Raw genomic sequence first — 18,021 nt, 5'->3', positions numbered from 1 at the left:
AAGGTGCAAAAGCAACTATGTCGATATGAGCGTACATGTATTGATCCAACGCGCGACTAAAAAAAATGACGTTCAAGAGCAGCACGACCTTCTTTGCTTCAGCGAGCTGACGAAACATTGAAAGCGGATGACAATGCTGAAGGTCGAAATGCCTTTTAGAAATTATGGTGTTAAAATTATGCTCGAAGCTTTCGAGCATGTTGACCCACTATTAGAGGGATTGCATACTCAGCTGCCAAAGGAAGGCGAGAGGTCACATTACTGAATATATTAGAAACGCACAGCTTACGAGAATCCAAGAATCAGCAGTATAAACTTTCAAATATCCAGCCGTGCGTAGCTTTTTATTAAGAATTTAAGGAGAGCACTAAGATGGCAAAATGCAAAAGTGAATATATTAAATATCCTAAGTTTGCTGTGCTATCTCTAATCCTTTTCTTGTATAATCTACCAAATATTCTTCTCGATTCTTTTCAACATTTTTGTACCTTAAATGCGCCCGTGGATAGCTTCCAATGAATTATTAACTCAATACTTTGCTGGCGTACATAACCACAACTTGCGCGATCTGCCTATCCAAACTAGCAAAACCGGTGACTTCTGACTAGTATTAGCTGGGTGAATCATACGCTCGAGGAGATTATCGGCAACGCTCCAGCTCGGCTAGACAGCGTTGTCTTATTGTATCCCGAGTCAGAAGACTTATAATTTGGTATCACATCAGACAGCATATCTTGTGTAGGATAGTACACGAGAGTCTACGATCTTTTCTAGCACAAAGTGGTAGCAAATAACGAAATGATTTGTGCGCTTGAAAAATTCTGGATTCTTGACCAGCGCAATATATTTGACCAAATTGTTGATCCTCATTTTACTACTTTGTAAAATTAAGCCACATGCTACATATAGGCCCATATACTCCGCCTCTGTTAAAGAGAGCGCCACACTTCGTAGCTTCTTACTTCGCCAGCTCGCACAACCATTTTTTAACATCAGCACGAAGTCACTTGTACTATAGCGATACCCTAGGTCCCAGCCCGGTCTGCATTTGAGTTCTCCGCTGATACCCAATGTGAATAGTGAAGTTCATGAGTCTGCATTGCTTTGGGTATCGTGATTCGCGCATAAGAGCTTGCCAATGCGCCAGGTACGGGTCTGCAACAAATTGGCTTGTAGCCTCCACTGCAACGGCAAGATATGGACGCCTTGCGACCATAAGGTACATGATACTCCCAACGTAGCTTCGATATGGCACATTTTTCATCTTGTCTTCATGATAACAACCGCCTTCACATATGTTCTTTGTCATCTTGGGTCCTAAATCTTGAGGCGTCTGGACGGGCTTGCTCCTTGAATGTCGTACTTGCTTATAATCGACTTGATTATTTTTGTTTGCCACAATTAACTTGGCCAGATACTTGATCTGACCGATTTCATATTGGTTACGGTTTTGATTCATCGAGATTGGCCATTTTAAAGCAATCACTTAGCGCACGTTTAGCCAAGAGTAGACGGACGTTGTCGTTTATTGCGGTGATGGGATCTTCCACATACAGCACAACAATAATTATGTCACCGTCAGTGCGCTTAATGCATACACAGTACCTTTGCTAAACTCATCTTGATTATAAACTCGTCGATAGTGCTCGGTAGTTGCTCGAGAGCGTTAAGAGACCGTTTGAGCTTGCTCACATGGTATTGATTATTTGCGCTGATATATCAATCAGGTTTTTCATGTTGATTTCACATCGAAATTTCATTCAAGAGAACATTTTTTATACTCGTTTGATGCAGCGTCAACCTGTACTTGGCAGCCATGACCAACACAATTCAGTTCGAAGTGAGCTTCGAAACCGGCGCAAATGTTTCCTCGTAGTCAACTTCATACTTCCGAGAAAACCCTTTGGCCACAATTCGCGCATTATACTGCTGAACCAGTTTCGCGCATTATACTGCTCTACTTTGATTTTTTTCAGTCGAACAATCCATTTGCACCTAATCGTTTTGCGTTCCTTAGTCTGTGGAACGGCTACCAAATCTTGTACCTGTGAAGTGACTATAATTCTGGGCTCTTGTCTGCGTCACTGGGTTCATTGCCGATTTTAAAGCTGTCAGTATTTCTCCCATTTAATACACGACGTGGGGCCCTACGTAACTTTCCTCAACAATGGAAGCTGAAGCAGAATTTTTCAAAGTGATGAGTATTCACATTGAAGCACCCGACGCTTGGACTGGTGTGATGCAGTCACGTGATCAAGTGACTGAGTGCAAGTGTGTCGTTTGCTGCCCAAGTCAAAGTCTTAATCTTGATCGCTGCCCTACGCCTCATTTTGCTCCGCTTCAGATCTCGTCTGAGAATTTGTCAATAAAATGTCATCGTCACCCTGAATCTCACTAACATTCTTTCTGTCCTTGTTATCGTCTCCCAACGTCAAAAGTGTATCTCTCGGATTGTGCATCACGACTCATGATAACTTAAACTGTTGACAATTCCTTGAAGTGAGACGTCTTTTGTGCTCGAGAAAACCCAAAAATCGACACAAGGTACCGTTTGCATTCACTTTCAATTTTTTTGAAACGTACACGAAGGCGTGGCAGCCAAATACTTTCAGGTTTGCCAATAGAGGTTTTTTTAACGGTTAAAAACTTAAGATGACTTTTTTATCTTTTTGGTAGCCCACGATGGACACCTATCTCAAAAAAGTTTGCTGGCATAATCGCTAATCCCCACACCGTTTTGTGGGGCCTGCGTGTTCCAGTATTCATCGCGCACACTTCACTAGCGCTTTTCTTAAAGGTTTCACAACTCCGTCGAGCTGTGGTGTTTATGGCGGTGTGTGCTTGAGACAGTTTCTCTATCTGAGCAAAACTTTGGCATTTTTACAGACGCGTACTTACCACTGCTGTCAAGAAACTTAACACCCTTTCCGGCTTGCTTGTCCATCAGCGCAACAAAATTGGTTAGCTTATTCACGGCTTCTAACTTGATCTTTATCATTAAAACGACGCCGTATGTAGCTTGTCGGCGATGAAAGCGCTTGCCTATAGGTCGAGGTTTGCATAAGACCGCACACGTCGCTGTGGACCACCTCTAAAAGGTCGTCTGCCCGATTCGTAAACGTCGGTTGAAAGTGTACGTGAGCTTGCTTCCCCAATGCGCAGCCATCACACAATTCCCCTTGTATATACGCGTAAATTACATGCCAATTTTATTGCTAGAATCTTTTCACAAATGGTATTAAGTCCGTCATAATCGAAGATGCCATAGGTACGGAATGTTCTCTGTGCAAGCCAAAGATTTAGCATCATTCGCTTCTTTATGTGCAACTAGAGTCATATCAAGCCGGAGCAATCATTTTCTGTAAGAGGGAGCTATTCACAAACGAGAACAAGATGGAGCGTCTGTTTCGCCGAGTCAATCCGGACAAGCCTCCCGGTCACGACCGAGTGCAACCAAGCTCTGTCGTAGTGTTGCCTCTAGCAACAGTACAAGCAGTTCTATTAGCTGCGGACCACGTTGGGGACATCACAATCTAAGATCTGACGAGGTTCTCACAATTATGTGTCCAATGGATAGCCGCGCCACCTAAACCTGTATAAGCGATGATGGTTTGATTGCTTCTTTACACTATGGCAATTCGATCGATCCTCGTGATCAACGCTCGTCCCAGCCACCAAATGACGCTCTCCACGACAGTTTAATAGCAGAGGTGCGGTTGGACGTGAAAGCGATTCAGCGATTCTGGAAGTGGAAGGGCACTCGTTGCAGGCAAATTGAGGCATTCGGCGGCGTTGTTTGACGCTGGAAGAGCCTATCGCAGAGCTAAACTCAAAAATTCGACGTGACAGATCATTCCGCCTAATGCTCGGCTTTGGAGTCTTGTTTTGAATTCCGTTTCAACACGCTCATGATGAACAAATTTCGGCTACGGAAGGACAAGAAGTCGTGTGAGTTGGCTTACGAAAACCTGTTGCGCTCTGTCGAAGACGCAGGCTCTGTCCACGAGGCACTTTATCATTCTTGCCTTTGAGTGTTGAATCAGTCATGAAGATATCCTGTGATGTCCAACGCTTGTACGCCTAGAAGAATCTTAGGGTGAAGGTTGGTTGCTCTTCGTGGACAAGTGAATAAATTTCATGATCAGCTCGATCCTTTATTAAAGGTGTAGTCGGATTGGCAGATTCACTCGGAAGATACGACTTAAGTCTATCCACATAAAATGTAGGATGTAGGCGCACGCGGCAAGGATAGCGAATGTATACGTATTACCATTGCGTTTCAACACCTGGAACGGTCCAACGAATCTTGGCAAAAGCTTCCTGCAGCTGGACACTGCATGCTCAGGCAGATATGTCGTGCTAAGTAGTACAATATTATATACCTTCTTATTCTTTCTTCCCCTCTTACTCCTGTTCTTTTTGCAGATCCTGAGCTTTCGCAATTGGGTCTAGAACAGAACAGCTTGTCGCTTCACAACAAAGTCATCAACGTGCTGTTCTTCACGACTCGTAATGTCGTGTAGAGGTCTTTTGAGCTTAATTCTGTGACAGTAGTTAGGTCCGACTGTGGATCTATATCCATATTTCCTCATCCACATACGATGAAGACCTCGTTCATAATGAAAAAGGGTACTATAGTATGGATAACATAGCTCACATAAAAATTCGGATAACCTGTTAAGACATCGTGGAGCAGTTCAACGCAAATTTTGCAAGAGGGATAAATTCATTACATTCTTTGAACAACATAGCGTAACTGCGCAGTACATCCTCCATGACATGATTCACACTCCCCGTTTGACTGTCCATTTCAGGGTGTGCCGCTGATGACATGGACAATTTGGTGCTCAATGGTTCAAATCATGCCTGCCAAAACTTTGACGTGGAACGTATGTCACGGTCAGACACGATTTCAGCACAAAGGCAATGGAGACCAAGAACAACGTCTACAAAGACCTAAGCTGTTTTCACGGCCGATATTTTCCTTAAAACAGGCAATAAATGAGCCGTCTCGCTGAATCGGTCCACTAATACACGGATACCACTGTCTCCATGTGTGGCACGGAGATTCCGAATGTGAAGTTCATAGTCACAGACTTCCAGCTGTCAGTTGGCACTGTCAACGACCGAAATGAGACCTGAGTGGAACCCGATAGTTTCAATCCCTGGCAAATCTCACAAGTCCTCTCATACTTGCACACCCACTTATGCTTGTGTGTCCATTTGTAATCCCGAGTAACATTTTTTATGTCCGAAATGGCCACCCGAAGGGCTGTCAAGGTAATCGTTTAAAAGTCGATGACGCAAACCTTCGTTATTAAGAACAAGAATCTTGCTGTATCCTCATGTTCAGCCGCATAGTACAATAATCTTTTGTGTACTTCGAAACCGGGAACACGCGATCGTGTGCGAGAAGGAAATCCTTGCAGTGCTTTGTCAGAAAGATCTTTAAAATAACTCAACAAGTCCTGACATGTCTTATCAAACTTGTTCCCTCCGACAATTTTCTCGCACACTGTAGTCGTTTCGTGCACTCTGATCGTTTGAACATCTTTGCATTATCGACATTATTCGTGCATGATGAAGCTCCTGAACCTTGGATCATACTCCAGACGTCCTGATAACGAATTGGCTAAGATGATCGTCTTGCCCGGCTTGAAGTTTACACTCTGCAAGAAATGACGACAATTGAGCCATTTTCTGCGATAAATGTGGAGTCGCACGCAGCGAGGTATGATCTGTATAGATCGCAAAGCGATGCTTTTCAAGCAAGAACGCACAGAACTATACTAAAGTATACTTCGTTACAAGGGCCATTTGTCATGAACTGGGGAGTTATGTTTCGCGGGCTGGAGTTGTCGCGACTGATACGCAACCACTCGCTTTTGACCCTTATCATTGTGTTGCATCATCGCACAACCTATGGCATAATCACTTGCATCGTAGACCACATGAAAAGATTGTTCGTGGTTTGCAATCGCAATGACGGGTCTTTCTCGCAACTATTACCGCTTGGTGATTTTTTTATCATTCCCGCTTAACGTTCTTCTTCAAAGAGTCGATAGGGGTCGCACGAACGCTGCATAATCGCGCGTGTATTTGTGCAAATAGTTGGCCAAGCCCGACCATTGCCTCAGCTGCTTCACATTGTTTGGCACAGGCCAATCACCGATAGCTTTCATTTTATACGGATCTATACGAACTCTTTACCTTTCTTACCCAGAGAACAGCCAAGAACGGGGATATTTGATGCAGAAAATACCCTTTTCAGGGTAGCGTAGATCTAATGCTCTCGGATAATCTAGAAGACTTGACGCAGATGACCAAGATGAACATCGAAATCAGACTTCTCAACGCTTTTTTACTTTGAACGAATATATAGTCAAAGTAACTCTTTCAATGGACGAAGAAGATAGGTGACCATTTTGTTAAAAGTCGCGGGAGCGTCTTCAAACCTTGTCGCATCACCAACCATTTCCACAGCATACCACTGAGGGTCCTAACTGCAGTTATTAGTGATTCCTTTTTGCGCATTCGAATCTATTAGAAAGCATCTTTTCGATCGATCGCATTGAACACAGTACTGTCAACCATTCCATCAATGATCATATCCTTGCGTGGAATTGGCGAATGGTCGCATCGCTTAATTTGTTGAAAGCGTGAACAATCCGCCTGCCACCTGTGGCTTACTTCACGCAGAAGTTGGGACTACAATGCAGAGACTTGCCTTAAAGAACACGACCAGCCTTCTGTCGCTGCGGAAAGAGCTCGTCGATTGGAATGACTTGCCATTCAATACTTGCGCTTGAAAAAAAAACAAAGTTGTTCTTCGCACCAGTGTCAATTAAAGATGTTTCTTAATACCATCTACAAAGACGGCTTGGACGATCAATGCCGCACTTTACCTGATACTTTAATCACTCACAGTGGAGACTGGGTGTGCATTATGCACATGCACATTGGGGCCAGCGTTCTGTGTATTCATAGCTTTCAGAGTCCTCTTTTTGGGCCCAGTAGGGAGCCCAACTGGCCCCTACTCGTCGTTCCCGTTCTTACCCCTGGAAGCGTTTAGACCGACAACCTCCATAGCGTCCGCGGTTATCCGAACGAGCACCTATGTCTGTTGCCAAATTGACAATGACACTCTGCAGTTCCGAGCAACATGACTTGGCTTCTCACAACGGAAACACTTTTCGTCGGTGCAAGGACGCTCATTTCCAGGCTTGGAAATGTTTAAGATGTCCATTGGCTCTGGCCCATCACTTGTACCGGTTGACTGGTGCGTTTGCCTCGGTACAAAGCCATTGAAGTAAGCTTGCTTGATGCTGAACTTTTCTTGGTTCATGGCATTGCCCAGCATTTTGGGATACGCACGAGACAGTTGATTAAGGGTCACATACTCGTTACAAATTGCGCTGAATCATCTATTGAATCGTCGACAATCCCGAAACCAAATAGCGAGCTTGCTGTGCGTACGAGTGTGGGTCGTAACGATATTGCCGAAGCTTCAAGAAGTCAGCACGGGCGCGGAACTCACTACGTGGTGGTCAAAAAGCCTATTTTGAGTCCAACTCTAAAGGTCTCGTAGCTGGGAAAGCAATTTAGATCGGCTAAAAGATTACCATACACCCGACTTCCATAAGTTTGGGCATCGCGAACAACGCTGCAAGGAGTCTCGCATTTTGTCTTGCAGTAATTGATGCATGCAACTCGACAAATCATCGCGGGAAAGGCTCTTTCTCTCCACAACGGTTTGAGGTCACATACAGTTATCAGAGCATCGTTCCGTACATAATAACAGGGCGTGAGACCTGCTTTCGAGATGTCATAATCACATTATGCACAAAAATGACAGCCTCGTTCCTATGATTACTGTAGAAGACGATTGTAGAAAAATAGCCACAGCTGCTTATCCGATGGCACCTCGCATCCAGTCGAGTGCCATCCACTAATGATAAAGCCAATGAGGAGACATCTAATTCGTTAGCACCTCAGTTTGCGGTACTGATTGACCGAGTGGTACCCCAACTTGTTCCATAACCGAAGGACAAGGTCAAGAGTATGGCTTGGGCTGGAATGCGCGACGTTCTCATTAGCTGACCGTCAAACAAAATTGAGTGTCGTTAGAAAGGCCCTTTGAAAAGCTACATGGCTTAAGAAGGCACTGCTCACAAACAGTCCATCAAACACAACACACATACTTAAGCGACGAGAAAGCGATTCCCGACGCGGAGGGAGAAGGACAGTCCCAACTTAAGGGAAGAAGAACGACTTAAGCCCTTTGTGGCTGATTTGCAACTAGCTTAAAATGGGTTATGGCTCCTAGATAGATGAAAAGCACCTTAATAGCTAGAACTTCAAATAGCTCGAACTTCAGCTTTGTGGAAAGCATCCGGTACAAGCGACTAGCTTACGTCACCCAATTTGAAAGACAGAGACACGTCGGTCTCGTCTCCAGTACAGACCCTTAGGTAGGAACCAGCGCTTTTTATCACAAAGAATGTTTGTGACTTCATAAAATGTCACGTTTGCATTTGGAGAACACCATGCTGTAATATTCCTCTTCATTAAATCCAACAACGCATACAGATAGTACCTTCATGTAATTGATAGTTATAGCGACATGTCCGATGTCTCTAATAAAGCGACTCCCTATATTTGTCGACAGCTTGGGGATGTGCCATGCGTATGCTAGCGAAGAACTCATTGACATAACAATGTCGCCGCTGTCGATGGCTTGTATCACACCGTTTTCAAGCGTTCACCAATAGGAGAAAAAACTTGTCGTTTCTCATAACTTTCTGGAACTTGTCATATGCTGTGTCGCTCCCGCTGTGGCTAAAATCGTTTCTTAGATGTTTTTAGTGGTAGAAGTTTATATTTTATTTTATGCCATAGTATGTACATTCTGATCGCTCTCATACTCTTAACAGAAGACTTGCACTCATGCCAACGAACCCTGAGTGTCTCCTGGATTATGTAATACTGCCAATCGAATTGAAAGATCAACATTTTCTTTTGATCCAAGACATGCTGGTCGTGCTTGATACTATACGCAATCCAGTTAGCCACAATCTACCAATTTCTTTCATAGGTGCAAAGATTGACGTTCTTCACACTATCTGCAGAATTTCGTCTTATCCTTCTCGTACTAAGTGTATCTGTGGTAACACTGAATATAGCCGACAATGCGCATGTAAACCTATAGGACGACAGCAAGTCCAAAACGTTAAGAGAAGTTCAATCAATGGACTTGTAACCTATCAATTTGCTGTTTTTTTAATTTAACACCTGCCAAATTTATCGTTTACAGTGAGGAGCGCCACAGAAGGGAATTTTTTGAGGAGTCTTTAATTGATCCTGAATTTGCCCTATTACGGCACCATCCGTATGAATTACATTATCATGAATCAGACGATGGTGAAGGTACGACGGTTTTTATGGTAGTTGTGTTTGCGCTAATTTTATCATGTCTTCTCAGGCTCACTCAAAATGGCCATGTACGACATTCGTGGCGTAATTTCGAAATATAATGAATGCCGCAATAATATAGAATGTGGTCATAGTAATTTAACAAGAGTTAGTGTTCCATGGTATACGAGACCAAGTTTTAGCATTGTTTTTTCGATGCTCAGGAGTATTGACAACAAATTTGTATCTTATGTAGTAAGAATTGTCGGCACGACTGTAAAAAAATTGCAAGCCTTATGGCTTCCGCAGTTGCTAGACGTTAACGGCAACAAAGTCGACAGTATCAGCAAATTGCTTGGTCGGGGAACTCTACCCCTTAAATCTAGTTTTTGGTTTGCCAGTCAAATAAAATATAAAGAAACAGCTTGGATAATCAATAGTCTAAGTACTCAAGGCAGTGCCGGATACAACGCACTGAGAAAACGAGTGTCACTCGGTATTTAAAGTCAAGCTTAGTGAAATGGAGTCTAGCTGACAATATAAGTTTTTCATGTGTATTTGTTAATAAATAACTAACAAAGTCTCCATGACGCTTGCAACTTGCGATACAGTATTCAAGTATAAGCGTACCGATGTTGTTAATAAACACTGTCCCAGAAGCTAAAAGCCAAAGAGATTAGTCCTGGTTTAATAGCGCTAGGCAGGCATATAAGGATACAACTGTGGAAACATACACACTTGATTGCACAATTTATAGTCTAGCGAATTGTCTGGTCAGATGTATGACTCGATATACATTGCTAAATTTTGTCTGATGACTCAAACCAAATATTAAGAAATTGGCGTGCATACGCGATACACCGCTGTGACCGGAGCCAGAGTAATTGCCATCAGTAGGATGGAGCAGAGATTTCTTTCGATGCAGTCCGATCTCATCTCGACTGTTACGTTTACATCGAAATCGTAACATTGCGTGGCTGTCACCCAGTCTCCATTAAAATACGTTTAACGAAACGTTTTTTTTTCAACGGTAAAAGATTATTCTCGTGTATGAAGTTGAGGGGGGAGTTCGCCCGATTTTTCTGCGACTGACTGCTACCGGCGTGAAAATGTGTTGCAAAAAATATGACAGTTGAAATTCGAGACGTTAAAGACATCACGTCAGCAACCGTTTATCGGTTTGGGCCGTGAGAAACAATTACGAAAGCTCTGGGTAGTCACTGAACCAGTCTACTTAAGCCAAAATTGTTCCAGAGCACATTGTTGTATCGTCAAACACTCAAGAGGAAAATGCAAAGCCAAATCATAATCGATCATGTGATCAAATTGTGGGGGCAAGCGGTTGCATGAGCTAACATCTGGAGCCAAAACGGCAACGCTAGGAAACGGTATAGTGAAGCTGCGCAATTGCAAACATCTTTTTTTTTGTCGTGTGAATTTTATTTTCTGCTCGACCTTTTCTGCAACCTAGCAGGGCAAGAAGAGACGAATCATTGTTTGATGCTGGGCGAGAACGATAGAATTTTTATGATCTACTACTGCGAGGGTTATTGGATGCGCGTGAGATAGCGTCTTAATGAAGAGATAATATATCTTATTCGAGCTGAGAAGGGAGAGTGTGATCTCACCCAAACTTTTATCTGTGGTCATACCAAAAAATTGTGCCCTGGGTTAAAAACTCGGGCTATCTCACACGGTGGAACGAAAAACACCTCGCTAGAAGACGGCGAGTCCCAGTAGGCACAGAGCAGTACTAGCTTATATTGTAATTTGTGAGTACCAACGTCAATATAACCAACCATCAGGAGTTGGATTCTCTCTTAGCTGACAAAGGTGTTTAACGGCTTTCAACATCGTTAGGAGGTCGCTAAAAGTTCTGATAGAGACAAGAGCACCACGCGATCACGTTCAGCACAATATTTAGAGGCATTGAAGATGTCAAGTACCAGTAAATATTCGTGCAAAGTACGACGGGGGCATAGTGAAAGTCCCAAAAGTCTGTTAGACATTTCTCTAAGGTTTGAGCTCTTGTTTGGATCCTGATCTGAAATCAAGATATGAAACATCATTGAATGATGTAGCTGGAGCGCTATCCCTAGAATAATCAAAAGCAATAATATATTTGGTACCACGCATTCATTTCTGCAGGAGCTTTGGTGAGTTGCACGTCTGTTAGGCATCGGAAGCACTTTTGGCGCGAGCATGACGCTGCGATAGTTTTGAAGATGAACATGGTTCAAAAGACGTAAAAATTATACCGGCGAACTATTCGAGCTAGAATTGAAGATTAGAGGCGTCAGTGAATTGCCTTTTCAGCATTTGATCTCTTAAGAACGAAGAGCGTCTAGTGCGGCGGTCTTCAAGGTAAAATCGTAGGAGAGAAGTAACCGTTATTTTTGAACGGAGAATATGTCTTTTAAGTATGTTGGGTTGATACATCCTTATTACGATGTAACAATATTTTTAAGTTTGTACTTGTGTATGATGCGGCAGCTTTGGGGGGACAATGAATCACCACAAACTTATGGCGAGAAAGTAATTCGCTCGTTAGATAGTGGCTGCGATAGACTTAAGAGATACAAGTTATCACATACAGAAGCTCGCCATGACTGATTATGAAACATTCCTATGCGAGTGAGCAAGTAGCAGTTAATTAATGAAATCATCGAGCTGGTACGGCACAAAGGGAAATTAAGCCGTAATCCGTCATGCTTGAGCCCATTTGTGGGTATAATCAAAATGTGCGTAAAGTGGGGGTCGCTAAGGTGGACCTTAGCGATCCCGAATATGATCTGTGACGAATGAAAATGGCGACGCGGCGTGAAGATAATTGAGGTGCTACTGACGCTGCTCTCGTGATGAGATATACCTCATGAGGTTATCCTTTTTCTTTGAGTTAGAAGTTGCGTCACACGACAGTGGCCCTAACCAAAGGAACAACGAAACGTTGTAATATTTTATCCAGCTATACTCAAAGCGTGTTTGATGATATATCACCAGCACTTCATTCAGGACAAACAGAGTTTCATGCTGCCGCTACTCCGAAGCAAATGCTGAAAATAAAAACATCTGTCAGAAAGTTGTATTGGTTAAAGTTTGTTTGGTGCCGTTATCCTGATTACCGAGTTGATGGAAGTTATCAACTGCTTATGATAGAAAGCTATATCGCTTTTACAACAAGGAGTACTTCTGGCGGCATGCTTCGGAAGTGTCTGGTTATGCCACAAAGACAGTCTAGCGCTCAAGTGACATAGAATCGTCTGGCTGTGCAGCACTTTAGGTCATGTAGTGGCTATACGCAAAGTATTAAGTAGAGATATAAGCCCAAAATAGTGCAGAGCACAAAATCGGAAACAGAAACACAATAATCACTTGCCAATACTGCTTGAGTGTATGCGCCTGAAGGTGCTCGCTGCCAAAACCAACAGGTGCTTATATGGCGCCCGATATGATCCCATGTCTGGTGTTTTTACTGGAAAGCATGATCTTCGGGTATACCGCATAGATCAAGACCATTGTAGATTATTCAGTGCCATCGTCACGAAAATGGAATAAAAAAAATGACCAACCTCTTGTACACGTGTATTGCTAAATATATTGTGATAGCAAGGTTTCGCACTTATCTCCTTGCATACGATGTAAGTAAATGAGCTTCAGTGCGTCAGAAGAAGGGGTCTTCAATGCCAAAATACGTATGAGTGCCCTAATTTTGCGGTTATACGTATTTCAGCATATGGAAAGGACATTTCATGATTTGCAAACACCTTGGGCTGTATTTTACTCTCGACAAATGCTGATAGGGATTTAGTATAATCGACTATACTTTTTGCCGGCTTACAGTGACGGCCGAAAACGTTCCACTCAATGACAAGAATTCCCGTATGATAACGTATGCTCTTGTCTAGAAGTAACAGACTCGCTTGGACTTGGTAGCTCATCTTTTTATTTTGTCCTGCGAGAGTGAGCTTAGGCTTTTTTTGGGGTGCACCTGATCGCCCCTACGCCGTTTCGATCTATACACGTTATGCGTCATTGACCATAGCGACACCTTTTTGCAAATTATAGCAAGATGATTATCCGAATTTATCGAGTACAACGTTTAGGGAAATTTTAGTCGATACCGTGTTAATACAATGGTGTATGCGCTTTCTCGCTCTAATCTAACATTGTTTCACGTCACAGTGGTGATACCCGCTCATCGACGTTTTGAGCGTACGGCTTACAAGCCAGACATAACGTATGGTGTGCTATTATACGCTTTAAAATTCAAAGTCTTTCATGGATATTGCTACAATACGTGTCTGGTTGTACGTTAGCACCGCTAGTGCTTGTTCCAAGGCTTGTTCTAATACACTCAACACGCAGCGCGTGTGGTATCTACTGATGAGACACAATATACAGGTTTGCTGTTGGAGGGAGGTAACCTGGATGCCACTTCGCAGGAGAAAGACATACGGCTTAGTAGGCAATATTGTCTGATGGTTTAGCATGGGCAAAAAATAATAGCCCTGATGTTCGCACGTCGGCGAGTGGAACTCACGCCACTTTAGCCGGCACCCTCAGACAGCCCACTAGTTTCGGGAAAGGTTGGTAACTACAGACGTTTCTTTTGGACTCCCAAAGATGCGTCCAGTAATATCAAAATTGTAGTTTTGGTGAACTCGTAAGCAATGTGGAACATCAGACTGCTATCAAAACACGGGCACACAAGAGATACAGCCAAGCTGCTCCGCAGCAAGTTTTTTGCTAACATGGCTTGCCATTTGCCATTGTGTTGAACCATGATTCGCACTTGACAATGTTTCTGCGAGCTTTTATCAAGATTTCTAAACCCTAGAAAATACAGTCAGCTGGTCAGACGAGACGCATCAATTCCGTGGTGGTGCTACTCCATTCCGTGGTGGTGCTACTCCCACTTCATCCGATGCACTGCTATGGTGTTGGTGCAAAATGCTCCCAGTAATTGAGTTTGCGTTGAACAGAGCAGTCCACGCCTTTACAAGCTTGACCTCATTATATCAAATTTTCTGGTAGCTCCCGTGTTCTCATGACACTACCACCGGCTTTAGAGAGAATGATATTGTAAGTAAGGTGTTTTTCGATTATACCATTCCGGCTACCTTATGTAGCAACATCGACGAGTGCATCTCGAAGAGACTGAACTTTTTTTTCGAAAGCACTGGGCTATGGCTGAGAGTCAGGATGCAGCATAAGTATTATTTGAATTTTGGAAGGATACGGAGCATCACTGCTTCATATATGGTGACAACTTTTATACAACGCTATCAACCTACATATGCAGTGTATGCCAAACCTTTACAGTCGTAGCCGAAGTGATGGTGCCTGGAATACCAGAGAGGAATCGCGACATATTTTTTGTGAGATCATATTGAACACTGTATATATTAGTATTCTAGATAGATTTCAACAGTATGACTGAATCCAAATTTATTATAACAATGAGCAGTTGGATGTAGCGCAGTTGCAACTATATTTTTATAAAACACAGACACGGCATGTGTTGGTACGCCTGCATTCAATAAACTTTTGACCCAAAACATTCTTGTGTGTGTCTAGCTTTCCTCTAGATTTTCCCAGATGCTCTCGAGTATTCTAATTTGGTGCTATATCGCCATTTTCCCGGCGTATGGCATTCAATATCATACAGATAAATACTTATCTTGATACAAATTGCAGCCGGGCTAGATCAGCAAATCGATTTTGATTGACATCCCTTTATCACTAATACCGAAGCCACTTCGTGGCGGTATAAAGGGGACCCAATGTTTCGTTAAAAAAATTAATGTCAGTAGGGTATAGCCTATCGAGGTATGTACTGCGTTATCAGCTCAAACACAGTCCCTTGATCCAGTATCGCAGTCTCTTCGCGCAAATACTTTAGAGGACGTGCTTCACATCAAAACTGTCGCAATCCGTCTCTGGATGAAAATGGTCAGCAGCTGACATACCCTTTCTCGTCGCAAGCACCTGAGCGAATGTAAACCAGAATTTCGCCATGAGTCAAGGGTATTGATCCGACAAAATGGCTTCGCAACTCATGTTAGCAAAACCTTTGTCTAGCAACAGCTTGGCTGTAATCTCACTGTCACGAAGCCCCCGACAGCAGCAAAATGATACACGTGTTCAAATATTCCGCAAAGATAAATGCGACAGTATTACCGAAGCGTTATTGGAAGAATGAAAATAGAGGCCATAAACTTTGGCTACCAGCGCTTTGCTCAAATTGGCCGACTGGTTATGACACTGAGCATGCGGCGAGGGCAACACGAGCACCCATACGTGCTTACTTACCCACATGTTTACCCACTACTACATATTAGACCACCGGTACATCGTGTTCATTGGGCTGTATGTCTTTTCTCTTTCCAGTCGGTCGGCAAAGAGGTAACAGTAATATTTGCATGTTACACAAATTTGAAAATATAGTCCTCAAGATGAATTACCCACACATTGAAAGTAGAGTGCGTCGGTGTGGAAATATGAAGCCAATCACTTTGATCCAGACACCTTGTCCCCAGAGGTTTTTGGCGGCACAACACATGTACATTACAAGTGTAGTCTCATTGAATTACGACTTCATCATATTGGGAAATTTGAAATGAGGCCGCGGTGACATAAAGCCCACACACTACCACCTTGAGCCGATCCGTCTATCATATTATCATTGAGGTACAACCGGCAATTTAGGATCACGATCTTAAGAAAAGCAAGAAACTCCTGCGTAACGTAGTTTGCTCTGTAGGGGTCTCAAGCGGCTTGGAGCCAAGCAGTAGTACCCCGTTCTTGACGAGAGCACATTTGAAATAGCATCTGGTCGTATACAGGAACCGCCGAGACTCTAACGCGATCTTGTGCTGATTTCCGTTATTATATGCTTCGAGTAGATGTCAGCCTTAAGCAAAGGCTGAAGGGCCACGGACGGAACGGGTTTGTCAATCGAGATTTGAGAGAATCGTTTGTGCATAAAGCTATCGTTTACAGCTCTAATGTCACCAAGTCTGCCGCATACTATGACCGTATGACATCCCATGCCGGCATCGCTTGTATGCGAAGATACAAGTTGATGGCTGGGCCAAACCTTTTTCTCATCTTCTTCAAGCTCTTATCCAATAAACAGGAGCTGTTCTCATCGTGGAATCTTTCCGCGTGTCATGTTTTCAAACAGAGCAATCCAGTCAAGAGATTTTGCTGGTGCCTAAGACACACTTATCAATATTGGCAAACAGCTTATTTTAAGGAAGTCAGTCACAGGATAGCCCCCCATTCTAGAGGTAGCACGCGTGGTGAGGATAGCATCTGTCTCACCTAACAGACTCGGTGTGTTGCAAGTGGTCTCATTGAGGGTGACAAACAAATTTATGGCGAATGATGAGCTCAGATACTCTCTAGTACAAATTGTACCACATCTTATTATTCCTTGCATGTACCCAATTCTCGAAGCAAAATAGCATCTTCTACCGGAGGTATCGCTTGAACGACCTCGGTCACTCCGTTCACCAGCAAAAAAACTTCCTCACAACTTACACCTGAAGCTATACTGCTTCGCAACGTTTGTTTTATCGCGCGGCATTGCTAACCCAGCAGTAGCCTCACATTGTGAGTAGGGTAGGTCAGCATTCTAATCTACAGAGCTTAGCTTTTTGAGTGAATAGCTTTCACCCTCCACCGAATCTGGCACAGAGGACCCTATCTTACAGCTGTCACCAACCGTCCCACGAGAGATTCGTTCTAAAGACCCTGATAGACAGTGGTATTTTGTGTAGGCACTCTTTAAACGTGATTTGCGATCGCCAACGTTGCTCGTTTTACCATGAGATCACGCTCAATAAGGCTGCTTCTCCTTCATCCATACACTTACCATTAACTTTCCAGTGTGTCGGTTACTCCCGTGTCATAAACAAAAGCTAGCAAACCTTCGAATACGCGCCATAATTGCTTCTTGTTCTTCTTTTTTTCTTGCCAGAGGTGGGCGTATGACTCGCCATATCCCACCGGAAGAAAAGTGTGTAATCCAGCTGTTGTTCCATAGATCGTAGCATTGTATTCATGTCAACATAGAATGAGGTCATAGACCCAGAACCAGATAGTGTTCCATATTGTCAAAGTCCTCAGGACTCTCCCGAAGGTGCACATAGCCTTCGACATTTTCCCGGCTTAAGACCCACGGAAATCGAATATAGATTTGGCATCTTCAGTGTCCCGAGTACTGGCATTATCAAACTTGAGCTGTGAAGCCCACCTTTCTTACTGATATTCGTTGAGGTCTGGGTCTAATCGACCACGAGTTCCACGAGGTACGATAGATTTCAATTCTTTCCGAATAGTGAATTGGGACTCGATGTTTCCACGCGAGAGGCTGGTCGTTTATCCTAGCGTGAAAGCCGGATCCATCATACCTCTCAGTCCAGAGCGAAGGGGGACAGGCGATTTCTTTGCGTTATCACAGGTGAGACATTCGCGGGTACTATGAAGCTGCTCAAAATCTTTTTTCTCAACCTTGCAGAGACTAATTGCCTTCTGCGTGCTTGTAGATCGACGTCATTTAACAGCCCTCTTGGCACGAATATGGAGCCCCTCTTGCTTGCAGCG

At 43.4% G+C, this 18,021-nt stretch overlaps 2 protein-coding genes across 2 annotated transcripts; one reads left to right on the top strand and one right to left on the bottom strand.

Annotated features, from left to right (window-relative positions):
- Positions 1-9,247: 9,247 nt before the first annotated feature.
- PHALS_03429 (uncharacterized protein) lies at positions 9,248-14,005 on the top strand (the record flags this gene model as incomplete). Its single annotated transcript, XM_024717635.1, has 8 exons — positions 9,248-9,255; positions 9,314-9,426; positions 9,482-9,579; positions 10,751-10,799; positions 10,883-10,957; positions 13,594-13,718; positions 13,777-13,812; positions 13,877-14,005. The coding sequence occupies 8 exons, from the start codon at positions 9,248-9,250 to the stop codon at positions 14,003-14,005; spliced, it is 633 nt and encodes a 210-aa protein (XP_024583114.1).
- A 3,287-nt stretch (positions 14,006-17,292) lies between these two features.
- PHALS_03428 (uncharacterized protein) lies at positions 17,293-17,527 on the bottom strand (the record flags this gene model as incomplete). Its single annotated transcript, XM_024717633.1, has 2 exons — positions 17,293-17,447; positions 17,506-17,527. The coding sequence occupies 2 exons, from the start codon at positions 17,525-17,527 to the stop codon at positions 17,293-17,295; spliced, it is 177 nt and encodes a 58-aa protein (XP_024583113.1).
- Between the last annotated feature and the right edge of the window lie 494 nt (positions 17,528-18,021).

The sequence above is a fragment of the Plasmopara halstedii genome (assembly GCF_900000015.1).
Source record: "Plasmopara halstedii genome assembly, contig: Scaffold_2364, whole genome shotgun sequence".
NCBI classification, from domain to species: Eukaryota; Oomycota; class Peronosporomycetes; order Peronosporales; family Peronosporaceae; genus Plasmopara; species Plasmopara halstedii.
Note: the sequence above shows the minus strand (reverse complement) of the source record. Positions and strands in the feature narration are given on the sequence as shown.